This window comes from Arvicanthis niloticus, chromosome 9, assembly GCF_011762505.2.
Source record: "Arvicanthis niloticus isolate mArvNil1 chromosome 9, mArvNil1.pat.X, whole genome shotgun sequence".
Classification (NCBI taxonomy): Eukaryota; Metazoa; Chordata; class Mammalia; order Rodentia; family Muridae; genus Arvicanthis; species Arvicanthis niloticus.
Genome location: NC_047666.1, coordinates 34,847,627 through 34,860,990, shown reverse-complemented (window position 1 = coordinate 34,860,990; position 13,364 = coordinate 34,847,627). Strand labels below are relative to the sequence as shown.

At 38.6% G+C, this 13,364-nt stretch overlaps 1 protein-coding gene across 1 annotated transcript; it reads right to left on the bottom strand.

Moving 5' to 3' along the window:
* Positions 1 to 308: 308 nt before the first annotated feature.
* On the bottom strand, positions 309 to 13,019 carry Kbtbd8 (kelch repeat and BTB domain containing 8). Its single transcript, XM_034511303.2, has 4 exons — positions 12,790 to 13,019; positions 12,037 to 12,247; positions 6,811 to 7,925; positions 309 to 3,449 (listed from the first exon to the last, which is right to left on the bottom strand). Exons 1-4 carry the CDS (start codon positions 12,803 to 12,805, stop codon positions 2,986 to 2,988), a joined length of 1,806 nt encoding a protein of 601 aa, XP_034367194.1. The 5' UTR covers positions 12,806 to 13,019; the 3' UTR covers positions 309 to 2,985.
* Between the last annotated feature and the right edge of the window lie 345 nt (positions 13,020 to 13,364).

Here is a 13,364-nt window from a genome sequence, read left to right as displayed (position 1 = left end):
TGCAGTGGCAACTGCACACAGGCAGACAGAACAGGCTTAGACAAGGGTAACATGAAGAGCATGAAGATGCTCCAGAGGAAGCAACAGAATTTTCTGGGATGGGATATGAGAAGCATCGAGGACATTTTAGGCTAGATCAGAATAAAGTAGTTATTGGTAATACTAACTAGTTCATTTTATGTCACAAGTCAGATATTTAATAGGTTAAAATATTATTTCATTCTACCATGACATGAGATAGTTTGTGATTTTCACCCAATTTTAATTTTGTAAAATTCATTCTTCAGATCAGTTTACAACACTGGCAGTTTTCAATCAGAAAAGGTTTTATTACAAGAAACAATGACATCAGGTAAAAATGCAAAAATTGTGCAATTACGGCAAAATGTTTAAAAATATCTACACATTTGCCCCATAGGACTACAGTACTTACTACATACCTGAGCACTGAACATTGAATGCCATCTAAACTCTTCACATGGGACTCCGGTTCCTGACAGAGCACATCCACTTTTCCTCATGCACCAATGAAATCAACTTGATGTTTACACATCAACTTTGTAGGATAACAAGAAACAAAGACAGACATAAATAAAAATTTCTTCAGTCCTACAACAGAGTTACACCTAGTTCAGCTTTCTTTGTATAGAACTATATAGGAAAAGTGCTGCGTACATTCAAATGCAGAAACATAAAGAGAGATTGGCATTTGTTAGATCTTTGAATCCTGCTGTAGCCATTGTGCCTTTCACTTATATTTTCAGACTATGAAAATGTACCTTAAATTTCTACACATAAACCCACACATATCACTAATCTGTTTCCTAGGACCTTTTCTGAAATCATTTTAAAAGTGGCAAAATATCCCAGCTATATAATGTAAACAAATTGTTCATACAAAATTGAATATATATTCTACTCCCAGAGCAAATTCTAAACCTTGGCTTTGATACACTATTCTTAAATGATTCCCTCAATATACACAGTTATGACAGAAGGACCAATTGTTGTACAGATCAACAGAGTAAATCTAGTGTAGAATTAGCCACAGTGTATTGTTCTCTTACATATTGTATACGGTACATGTACATTGCTAACTCAATGTTCTATGTCATGTATTCAAGTAATGAATTTTCCTAAATACAGAGATTGTCAAAGTGGCAGGAAACCTTAGCTACTCAACAAAGCTTTTAAAAATAAATTACATGGATATCTCTTGTAAAAATTATCTTCCCTCTCATTAGCAATACAAAACTATAATGCAATTCAAAAAATTCACAGAAATAACCCTAAAACAGCATAAAAAAAAAAAAGAAAGAAAGAAAGAAAACACAAGATAAACTAGAGAGGTTAAAAAAAATATTGGCTGACAAAATTTATAGAGACTAGGAGAAGCCACACATCCAGCTGTGGAGGACACATACACACTCGTTCAATGAACGCTGTCCACTTGAACTGCTTCAGAGAACTCTCTCTACTTGTAGGGCCTTTGTAAAGCAGTCTATAAAGTTTCTGGAAAAGGAGGTATGTGATGCAAGAGGCAATGTTTTTGATTTGTTTCACAGTATCTATCACCTTACACTGAATCAAACTGATTCTCTTTAAGAGAATTTGTTCTGACTGAGGACAAGCTCTGCCTTATGTGTAATATTCTTTATCAGTTATAGTAGGCAGAGTAATGAATATGTTATCGACCTAAATACCTGCCTTAGGTGAAAGAAGTTTATGTTAATATTCCTAACTAACTGTGAGAAACTTATCAGTTCAATATGAACAGCGCCTTAGTACCTAAAGTACAGAAACCTATGACTCTGTTCACTCACTCATCCTTCCTTCTAGATCGCCTTCAGCTAAAAGTGTTTCAACATAAAAATATTCATCACTGTTGAGTGCAAAAAAGAGAGTACTGTGTTGTAGTATGAACCTTATAAGCCACTGAATTATTAGACCACTCCAAGACTCTTGTTTCTAAAAACCAGAATTTTATAAGTAGGTGTTAAAACTTCACATTATTAGTTAACTTTCAGGATACCAACAATGACTGGAAAGGTAGAGGATGGAAAAAGAGTTTGGGCAACAAAACAGCCCATGTTAGTGCAAACTTGGAATTGTAAAACTGAATCCAGTTAGACCAATGGCCATCGGCCATATCCTATCACATAAATAGCAGACCTCATGGAGTCACAAGGTAAAGTGCCAGAACCATGGAACTAGCATGCTAATCTGAAAGATAAACACAGACTCATAAACCATTTAAATCAATCTAACTACACGTGAATTAACTTATACGAGCACCAGTCACCTGCAAATCTGAGCCCTTTCTGGGATTTTAAAAAATGAGACAGTGTTAGCACTTAAAAAAGTTATGGACAGAAAACTGCCACTTTAACCTTGTAGCTTAACTTAAAAGTTACATGAGAAATATGAAACAATCTGACTAAAAGTTCATTCTGAGAACTGAGTTTTCCTTCAGTCTACTGACATTTAAATATCGTACACTTAAAAACAGTACACAAAAATATATATGTAAATAGATATAAATAGTAAGACTGAGGATCTAAGTTAGTGCTTCTCTGTGTTACAGAGATCACAGCTAAATAAATGATATTGCCTCACATTGTTACCCGTATTTAAAATAAAGTCACGTTAACCAGTTTGGATGTCTCTACCCAGGAATACTCTGCTTTTCAAGAGTGCATAGTTGTCTTGAATTCACCTGGTTTCTCAGCAACTATTGATCATAAAATTCTAGGATGATACTTTTATGCCAGGGGTGGAAAAATGCTGATAATTGCACTTTGATACCTTTCCTGACCGAAATAAAAATATCATGAAGGTAAAAGCAAATCCCTCCCCACACCACAATCTTTATGAGCACCCATTTCTGAATACAAAACTGTTAGCTTTCTTCCATGTTAATAGCATTTCCTAAACAAGCTTCCTTAGTATGAGATGCCAGTGACGTGCTTTGGCCTGCTACTTTAATTAAAGAACTTTCTGAAGACACTGAGGATAGAGTTTAGCCACTGCACACTCAAAATGGCGGCCAAGGTCCCACAGCCGGTCTGGGGTCTCATACACTTTCATCCACTGGTCAGCAATGTCATCATATTGGTAAAGAGAATTTTTCCTGCTGGTTCTGAAGATATGTTCTTCAACAGTCACTTGAGTAGCTCGCACAAATAAATGGAGTTTATTCTGGAAAAGTACTAGCTTAAGGTATGGATTTATAGACTGGTCACATGGAAAGTCCTTTTTACGAGTCCATTTATTTAGCTCAATATCATAGGCTTCAACAGTAAACACACGCTGATGATTTCCACAGGTTCCAGCTATGTAGTAGATTGAGTCTTTGTACACGGCCGCTAAGCCCTGGATTCTAGGCACAGTCATGGGTGTTAAAAACCCCCAGTAGTCTTTTTGAGGCTCATAAAAGAGGAAAAATTCTCCTAAAAAAAGAAAAGGGAACAAATATGTAAATTTTCATGTTTGGTTGCATCTTTAATTCCAACCTCTGAAGACTACATTTTCCAAATACTTGCCTCCTAGAACATACAAAGTAACAGTAATATTACAGCCAGCCTGCACTGGTTTGAATGACCTGGGAAGACTAAGGCAGGAACATGAACACACACAACTTCACCATAAAAAATACATTACATACATGTGTGGTACTTGATTAGAAAATAACATATGGAATTGTTTAGATTTGTACTTGTGGGTCACACATGTGTTTGTGAATGTTGTTATAAAGCAAAGACAAATTTCAAAACAATTTATGGAACTGATATTGAGTCAGTTACTATTCTAAACTGACAATAAAATGGTGTGTATACTGAGCCAGACTATCAATAGGAAATGTCAGTAAGTATTAAAATTGTGAATATTGACAAGATCTCACTAATGATATAACATTGCTTTGCTTTTTGATAAGGTCTCTAGCCTGAACTCAGGCTGATCTTAACTTTGAAATCCTACTTTATCCTCCAGAGAGCTGAAATTATAGGTCTGACAGCTATGCCCAGTTTAATGGGAACATTGAATAATGTCTTTGTGATAACAGTATCAACTCTATGGCAGATTAAATTTATACTTCAGCAGTTATAGGCAAAACAGGCTGAATATACTTTATCTGAAGTGCTTGAGACTTTTAAGTATTTCAGATTTTAGAGTATATATATATATATATATATATATATATATATATATATAATCTTGGGGATTACTCCAAGTCAAAACATAAATTACTACAGTATCTTTAGTGCCTGAGTTTAGACTACAAACTCTTATATAAGGTCAGGAATGGAATGTAGAACCACTTTAAAAAGTCTCAGATTTCAAAACATTTTGGCTTTTTCCATTAGGGATGGATGCTCAGTCTGTAAGACAAAACCTTCTTCAACAGTTATCAGGTTATATACACATAAGGAGGTTTTGGAGGTTAGAAAGGAATACCGCATTCTAAGTTAAGGTTCCCTTTAAACTATTCTAAATTAAAGATATTCTCATCTATAAATTAAATTGCCTACTTAATAAGAGTGACATTTCACTTTATTTAAGCCCTGTCTTTTGCTTACATATCACCTCCTCTTTCTATTATGACTAACATATTACAGTATTCTTGATAAAGAAAATGGGAGTTAAGACATCTTATATGTCCCAGCTCTCTACAAATTTCTTATAAAAAAAAGTTGATTTAAAAAGTCTCAACTTCTCTTTACTAAACTAAAACCAATGCTAAGCATTTTTAAAAAACTCTCAGGGCAGGGGGCTGGAGAGATGGTCAGCAGTTAAGAGCACTGACTGCTCTTCCAAAGGTTCTGAGTTCAATTCCCAACAACCACATGGTAGCTCACAAGCATCTGTAATGGGATCTGATGCCCTCTTCTAGTGTGTCTGAAGAGAGTGACAGTATACTCATACACAGAAAATAAATAATAATTAAAAAAAAAAAAAAAAACCTCAGGGCTATAGATTCTTATATAAAATAAAGCCTCCGGTTACAGATTATTCGCTCTGCTGCTTAAGTCCTACTAAGTTATCGCTGTTCTGCTATAGTATCTGCATTAATATACAGCCCCACATTCCAATGAGGGAGCCTTAAAATTATCTTTATAAACTACTTTTGGTAGTAACACAATACATGGGGAAGGGGGTGCTGGGGGAGGGGAAGAGGGGGAGAAAAGCACACTTCATCACACTGGATAATATAACCATATTGGATGAATTATGCACCCATTCTTACATTTTGCAAAGATAAACCCAAACCATGACATCCTTTCATTTAACTAAAATATAGTACCAGATAGTACTACACCTTAATTAATTCTACAGAATAAGCAACTTAAAGCAAACATATCCAGGCTTCTTAGAGAAATTAAGTCAAAGAATTAGAGCAAAGAATATCATTTTAAAAAATGGGATAAGGCTTAAAAATAACCATGTATATCTTCATGAAAATTTACATTGATTGTTCCTGGTTTATTAAAGTAGTTATAAGGAAATATTTGAATATAATCCACTAAGAAACATGGTAAATGAATAAGGATTTTAGAATTATCTACACTGCATTCAAAATCATAGCAACTAAAACATTAAGAAAAATGAAAAGGGGCTGGGGAGACAGCTCAGCAGGTAAAGTGTTTGCAATATCACCATGAGAATCTGAGTTCAGATCCGTAGGATCCAGGAAAAAGCTGGACACAGTGGCACACCTATATAACCACGGCACCGAGAAAGCAGAGAAAACCGGATTCCTGAGGAATCTGAAGGCAAGCCAATCAACTCAATTGATAAGCTCCAGTTTCAGTGAGAGCCTGTCTTAAAAAATAAGGTGGCCAACAATAGAAAAACACCCAATGTTAATGCCTGGCCCACACACTCATACATAAAATGCTTAAAAAGCTAAGATCTAAAGAACATAATTTCAAGCCTTTGTAGTTAAGTTTCATAACTATTAAAACCCTTGTGGGCACCAGAAAGTGGATCAGCAGCTAAGAGCACCAGCTATTCTTTTAGAGGACTCAGGTTTGAATCTCAGCATCCACAGGGCAGCTCACAACCATCTGTAACTCTAGTTCCAGGGTATCTCTCTTTTGGCTTCTGCAGTCACCAAGTATGCATGTGATATATACACATACATTCAGGCAAAATGCCCACATACCTAACATTTAAAACAAACAAAAGCCCGATAGAACTGGAAATAAAGTTCATGTTTAAAAACACTTGCGGCTCTGCTCTTCCAGAGGATCTGGGTTCAGTTTCCAGAACCCACATGGCAGTTTACAACTGTCAATAACTCCAGTTCCAGGTGATCCAACACCCTATTAATTTGGCCTCTGTGAACACTGCATGCACCTGGTACACAGACATAAATGCAGGCAAAATGCTTAGACATATATATATTAAAAAAAAATCTTGGAAGAGAAACAAATCTCCTTGGTAATAAATGAACAGTGTGTGCGACTCCAGTAAACTCAGTCATTAAGTTCCATAAAAAGTAGTTGCCACATCTCTTGTTTATTGTTTATTTGAAAATGCTCTGAAATAGTCAATAATAAACTTATTATGCTTTTAAAAACACTTTATGAGATCCAAACATAACTCAAAAAACAGAGAACCAACCATTTCAGTAACTTAAAAAGATTTCAAAATGTTCAATGCTTTTGACCTTGATTTTCTAAGAGACTGTTGCAGCACAATTTATGGTTAGGAAGTAGTAACTACTAGGAAGAGTTAGCTACTTTGCTATCAGTACATAAAGCACCCTGGGCATATAACTCTTTGCTGAAGAACCCTTTTGCTACCTACCCTGTAAGACGTAGATTTTCTCTTTGTGCTCCACGGCGTTGTGAAACTCCATTGCAACGGGCATGGCGCAGACAGTCACCCAGCAGTTCTCTCGGCTGTCATAGCACTCCACAGACTTCAGGGAGTTCCTTCCATCGCCCTCATAGACACGCCCTCCAATTGCATACGTTTTACCACAACAGTGTACTAGTTTGCAGCCTATTCTGGCCCGAAGCAAGGATGGCTTGGAAAGCCATCTGTTGGTGGAATGGTCATACATCCAAAAATCATTTTCTGCTTTATGATCGATGGACACCTCACTGCTGCTTGGCCTGTACCCTCCTGCAATGTATATGTCATTATCTGGTGAAACAAGAATCCCAACTTCTCTTAGGTCATTTGGTGGTTTGCATAGTTTAAACACTCTTCCTGTGACTATATCTAGACAAGGCACTGTTTGCTTCTTTCCTGAGTGTTTGTGTGCAGCATCAAAACATATGATCATTTCAGAAGCAGTCATTCCAAGCCTCTGTGTACAGCCATTGGTGTTGGAGGGTCCCTTTTCTCCACAACTTTTGACTATGGCCTGCGCAAACTGAGGAGGAATTTTCTCAATAAATGTATCTTCCATTAGAGGAAAACGTATACATTTGGCAAAAATTTCTGGAAGGTGTACTTCTCTTTCATTCTGCTCATGTTCAAACCACCTTATAATGCTTTCATAAACATGTTCTTCCCGATCGACATTTAAGTCATCACTATCTAATATGCTTATGAGTTGGTCTTTTGTCAGCTGGAGAAACTCTTGTTCTTTGGTGACACACAGAAACTTTTTACGAATATATTCTTTTGATCGATCTCCAAGTTCCTGATGACCATAATGGTCAGCAAAGATAAAGACTCCAATAGAATTCTGTGGATCCAAATGACTAATCATATACTTAGCACACTGGTCTTGTATGGAAGGAATTTGGAAGATGCTAGCTGTAGTGAACAAGGCTTGAACATTGGCCTCTGTCAGAATAACTCTAGAGGTATAGGCATAATTCAGTACTAAATCCATTGATTCAGCTTCAACACCGATGATTCGAACTTCTTTCTGAGTACTTTCTGTAAGGCCACTAGTGAACATGGATCTAAGAAAGAAAAAGATTAATATTTTATATGTACCACAAATGGAAACTTTTAGGACTATAAAGTCATCACATATATAAGCCATTCTGAAAACTGATCATCTAGCATGAAGACTTAACTCCAGTTAATCCCAAAAGCTCAGTTCTAAGGGCCATTCCATCTTGTGCCAAAGGAGTTAAATACATACAATCTAAAAATATGGTACACTGGCAGATTGCTTCAAGTTGAAATCACCTGGGGAACTACAGCGGATGAAAGGGCCTGTGGGGGCGCCTCTCTCTGTGTCTGTCTGTCTTTCTCTGTAGCAAGCACTATGGAGATTCTTTTGGGATGGAGGTCCTCCATCTATCAAGACTGGAAAACAGCTTTGATTGTTAGAGTAACTGGGAAATTGTGACTGGAGTGAGCCCGAATAAACAAACTCTGAAGTCAAACTCTTACCTTTCAACTCCCCAACTCATATATATCCCTACATAACATCCCTGGAATTTATCACCCTGATCCAGAGCCACTCGACCTGACATCCCTTGACAATTGTACTTCACTTTCTTGTAAAAATCCCTTTGGTCAAATAAAATAAGATACAGATAGGCATCTCTTATTAATTAGATCTTGTGTTAACTGGGTTTCTCAGTCTCATCAGAGCCCACGTAAGAACTGAAGGAGGCACAGGGGCAGGATTCTGTTCTTATATGTTAGCTACAGAAGGAAAAACTGTAAATGATGTATTTCAGATCTGACTGGCCTTGTAGCACCCATCCAAGCTTCCAATCAAATTGCCTTATGGCTAATGGACCTTATATTGTCATGTCTCAGAAAAAGCTCAAGATACCATCAATATGGCATAACGAGTCCTAAGCACAAAGCAGTCTAATAAAATTCTTGATAGCCCAGGGAAAACTATATCGGGTAGACAAAGTAAATTTCATCTCAGAAAGAGCAAGCATTCTTCAAAGGTCCATACTTTTCACCTACACCTTTAAAAGACCACTTTACTTACTCTTGGACACTTTGAAAACCCTTCATACTAGATAAACTTCATTTTCTCAGGTAAAGTTCCTGTATTTTACCTATTTATGTCCCTACAAAAAAGTTACGGTAGGGTTAATATGCCTTTTTTCTAAAGAGTTTAAGTTTTAAACACATCACTGATTCTTTGGAAATTACTTTTAAATTTGCCAAAGTACACCCTACAGAACAAGCTTCTTAGATGGGTGCAGCTGTGTATAATCTCAGTTAGTGGAAGGCTGAAGTGCGAGGGTGGCCATAAATCCACAGTATCCGGAGCAACAGTAAATTCCAGAATAGCCTGGGCATACACTTTAGTTAAGATGTTTGTTTTTTTTTTTCTTGTTTTAAATGAGTGTATTTTTGAAACCTTCTTTCCCAAACATTAAACAGATAAAACACTTAAGTATTACTCATTTATAAACATCATTACCTTTCTGTAAGGTTTCATTCTAAAGAAAGTTTTGTTGTTACTATTATTTTGAGACACGATCTTTTCATATAGCACTGTCCTGGAACTATGTAGAGACTAGGCTAGCCTCAGATTCAGAGATGTCCCTGCTTCTGGTCCCCATGTGCTGGGATTAAAGGCATGAACTGTCACATCCAACCATTCTAGGAAACTCTTAACACATTTTTTTTCTTCCTAAAGTCCTATGAGAAAAGATATATTTTTATTCTTTTTGAAAAGCATCTGGGATGCTTACTAGATACTTGAATTGGTGTGGTATCTGGGATAAAGTAACTGAGATCTAGTCATTCTGCACTTGTTTTGTTACACTGTGAAAAGTCTCCTAAATGGGAAATGCGCAGACACCTTTGAAGGCCCCACCAAATACATGGGTTTTGTTTTTTAAGATTTTATTCTTTTTATTTATGTACATATATGTGGGTGTGGGGTGAGTGGAGATGCCTGCAGAGTTTAGAAAAGGACATTAGGTCCCCTGGAATTAGAGTTACAGGTGGTTGTGAGTGGCTTGATATGGGTGTTAAGAACTAAATTTGGGTCCTCTACAAGAGGAGTGCTCTTAACCATTGACCCATCTCTCCAGCCCTTAATACATAGAATTTTAATATGTAATATGAGAAACCTTGAGAATACAAGGGCCAAACTTGGAGTATAGACTATGTCTCTTTTTATGTCAATAATGTAAATTTTAGGTTTGATATTACCACTAGACTGAAGTCAAATGTTCCTATGTTTGAGCTGCTTTTAAATTCAGGGGTTGAATGAGTCACCAACATACCTATCAATTAAAAAGAAAAATACAGGCCTTCACTAGGTACAGACTGACTCCCATGACAGAACACCATCTTATATCCGTTTATCATGGGAACCACTCCTGCCCTCAACAGACTAGGCTAACACATGGCAATGGTCTGATATCTCGACTGAGTTCCCTAATAGGTTCTGCACATACTTGATACATTGGGAGTACTTCCTTGCACAAAATCCTAAGTAGCAAATACTTTTCAATTTTAGTAAGTCACTGGATCAGGAAGCAGCCACGTCAAATTTCCAGCTGTTCTAATCCTTTCAACTGCAATGCAAGGCTTCGAAATTATTAAGTATGATTTCTGTGATTCCCACATCAGGAAAGCTGGGAAACGTCTATGCAGAAACAAGAACTTGGTTTTTCAGTCCTCTAGCAACATTTTATGTGAACGGCATTTCAAAGCATCTGACTTACTAGAGACTACTAACTACTGTAACTACACCTCTTTTATGTAGGCATTCAAATCGTCCATGACATTTATATGGTATCCTCTAGAGAACAAGGTTTCAATGAGAAAATTTTTACTTTGAAGTTTTTACTTATTTCTTACTATTCGAAGAGAATATAGTTTTGTTTCATTCTTTTTAAACAGAAACTTGAATGGAGACCTACTTGACCCATTTTATTAAGTGTCACACAGTAAGTCTAATTTTGGAATAAAATCTAGTTCTGCCATTTGAATGACTTAGATATCACTCATCTGGATCTTTCCATATGCAAATGGGAATAACTGCACAAAGATAAGATTATTAAGACTACAGAAGACAATAGATATCAAGTAAGCCTCATTCAGAGTTTGATAAGGAGCAACTGTGCCTTATATTGTAGGTTTCATCTGTTTTTCTTTCCAGCTTTCTGTCCTGTAACAATTACTACTTGGTTCAATGACCCAAGGTAAGACTAAACAGTTTTAAATATCAGAACTGATGTAACTGTACTGAACCCATCATTCTGAGGAAGAGCAACCAGAAACTAGGGAGTACAACATTACAGTGGGGTGTGCCTTATAAGCACCTCAAATGATAAAGCAAGAATGTGACTGACAAGATCGTCTATCATTCGCAAACCACTTCTGTATGCTGAAGGGCTTTTAGAATAATCGAGCACCTGACACAAAACCTATTCCAATCACGGTCTTAGAATAAGAACTTAAGTTTTCAGATCCAAGTTTAAAACTTTCACTTTTCAGTATTTTATGGTAAAAAGGAATAGAAAATGAAAGTGAAGAAAGCATGAGATATTTCTGGGAATCTTAGTAAGACATAAATAATCTTTATTTTATTTCACTACTTTTTACAAAATTCCACCGCATTAAAACAATCTACTAAGTCCTAGTTTACTTGTAAAGGAACAAATTCCTATGTTTTAAACTCTAAAAAAAGTTATATGTACTAAAAACCAAAGGGAAAAAAATCACAAATATTTAAAATTCTACATACAACTTCCAATGACTGAAACACTATATCTATGTAGCCCAGTACAGCAGCCACCAGCCACATGTAGCTATCTGTGCACTTGACATGTTTTAGTGTAAATGAGTTAATAAATTTCATTTTAAAGCATTATAATTTTTTTCACATGTGGCCGGCAGCATCCATATTGGGAACACCTCACAAGACCAATAACTTAAATCCCAATTATCTGAACACTAGAATCCCACCCCAAAACAAGGGCTCATTAATAGACAAGACCTGTTATCTACTCTCAGAAAATAAACGTATTGCTTGTCTTTATTTGTCCCAACTCAGTATCACAACCAAGTGAGTAAAACTGGGGATGAAAGGGAGTCTGGTACGGATAGTAATATAAGTTTCTACCGTCGTCATACCTGAAGTAGGGGCTGATTGCAGCAAGAACGTTTCTATGACAGGAAAATGTTTTCCCGTGATCCACTTCCACTACAATGTCTGTCAACTGTCCTTCATCGTACATTGTTTTGAGTTGCTTAAGAATACTGCAAGCATGGAAAGGGTCCATGGTATCGTTGGCTGTGTCTGAAGACGGAATCCCATTCGGTGTTGGGGAAGACTTACTTAAATCTAGGAGAAAAATCGCACAACCACAAGAAGTTCGAAGCCAGTTTACGGCATCGTGGGTTTTTCCCCCCACCCCTTACACGAACGCCTGTGTGTAGGCACAGAACCGCCGACATAGGCTCTGGAAGCCGAGAGCTCAACAAGGGCGAACAAGTTCCCAGGCCGGCGCGCTCCTCGGGAGCCCGGCGAGCCCGGACCGCCGCGCTCGCGGAGGGAGCGTGTGAGGCGAGCCAGCCGAGCCGGCAGCAGCGGTGCGCGGGGACTCGGCTCCGGGCACAGCGCGGGGCGGGAGCCTCCCGAGGGCAGCGCAACCGAGGGCGACTGCCAGGGTACCCCTCAACCGCCTCGCGGGCGGCCGGTACCCAGACGTCCCATCTCCGCGGGCGCGCCGCCCACCGCCCTCCTCCCCATTCATCCTCGCCTCCGCGCCCGCCGTCTCTCCATCCTTCCCTCCCGCCTTACGGCCGCCTCTTCAGGTCAAGGCCGGCGCCCGCGCTCCTGCTTCCCTCCTCCGACACTGCCGGCGGCCGTACCACGCCACCCACCTGCCGACGCGGCCATTTCTCCAAGGGGCCCCGGCTCCGGTTATTTAAAGAGGAAATGTCATTGCGTTTCGCTCGCTCCCGGGTTCCGGCTCTACTAAGCGTCGCCTAGCCAATGAGGGTGGCTAACCAAGCCAGCTCCTCCCCGAGCCTCGAAATACCTGGCGCTGATTGGTTAGCATTCGTGTACCAGTGCATCGGGAAATGTAGTTTTAAGGCCCCCGTTCCCGCGTGCTCCTAGTCGGGCAAGGGCCCAAGCCGAGCATTCCTATTGGCTAGGTGGACGGAGGCGAGCCCCGAGCCCGCCAGCTTGTGCCTGTAAAATGCGCAGCGCCCGCTGGGAAATGTAGTCCTCTGTTGAGGCGAGCTGTCACTGAGCCATGAGGTAGGAAAAGCTCTTGTAGAGCAAATTTCCCTGGCTAAGGCCTCTTTCCTAGTTTTGATTCCGTTTTAAAACTAATTTTTTTTTATACCCCCAATTCCCTACCCGTGACTAGATTCCGGTATGAAAACGCGCTCTGCACGCGCTCTGCTATGAAATTCTGAAAAGTTGGAAATGGTTAGGAGGGCTATTATCC

Excerpts from the sequence above, each read along its gene's own strand:
- Kbtbd8 (XM_034511303.2), bottom strand. Across the intron at positions 7,926-12,036 it reads GCAATCAGCCCCTACTTCAG|ATCCATGTTCACTAGTGGCC; the intron begins GTATGACGACGG and ends TTTCTTTCTTAG. Across the intron at positions 3,450-6,810 it reads GAAAATCTACGTCTTACAGG|GAGAATTTTTCCTCTTTTAT; the intron begins GTAGGTAGCAAA and ends TTCTTTTTTTAG.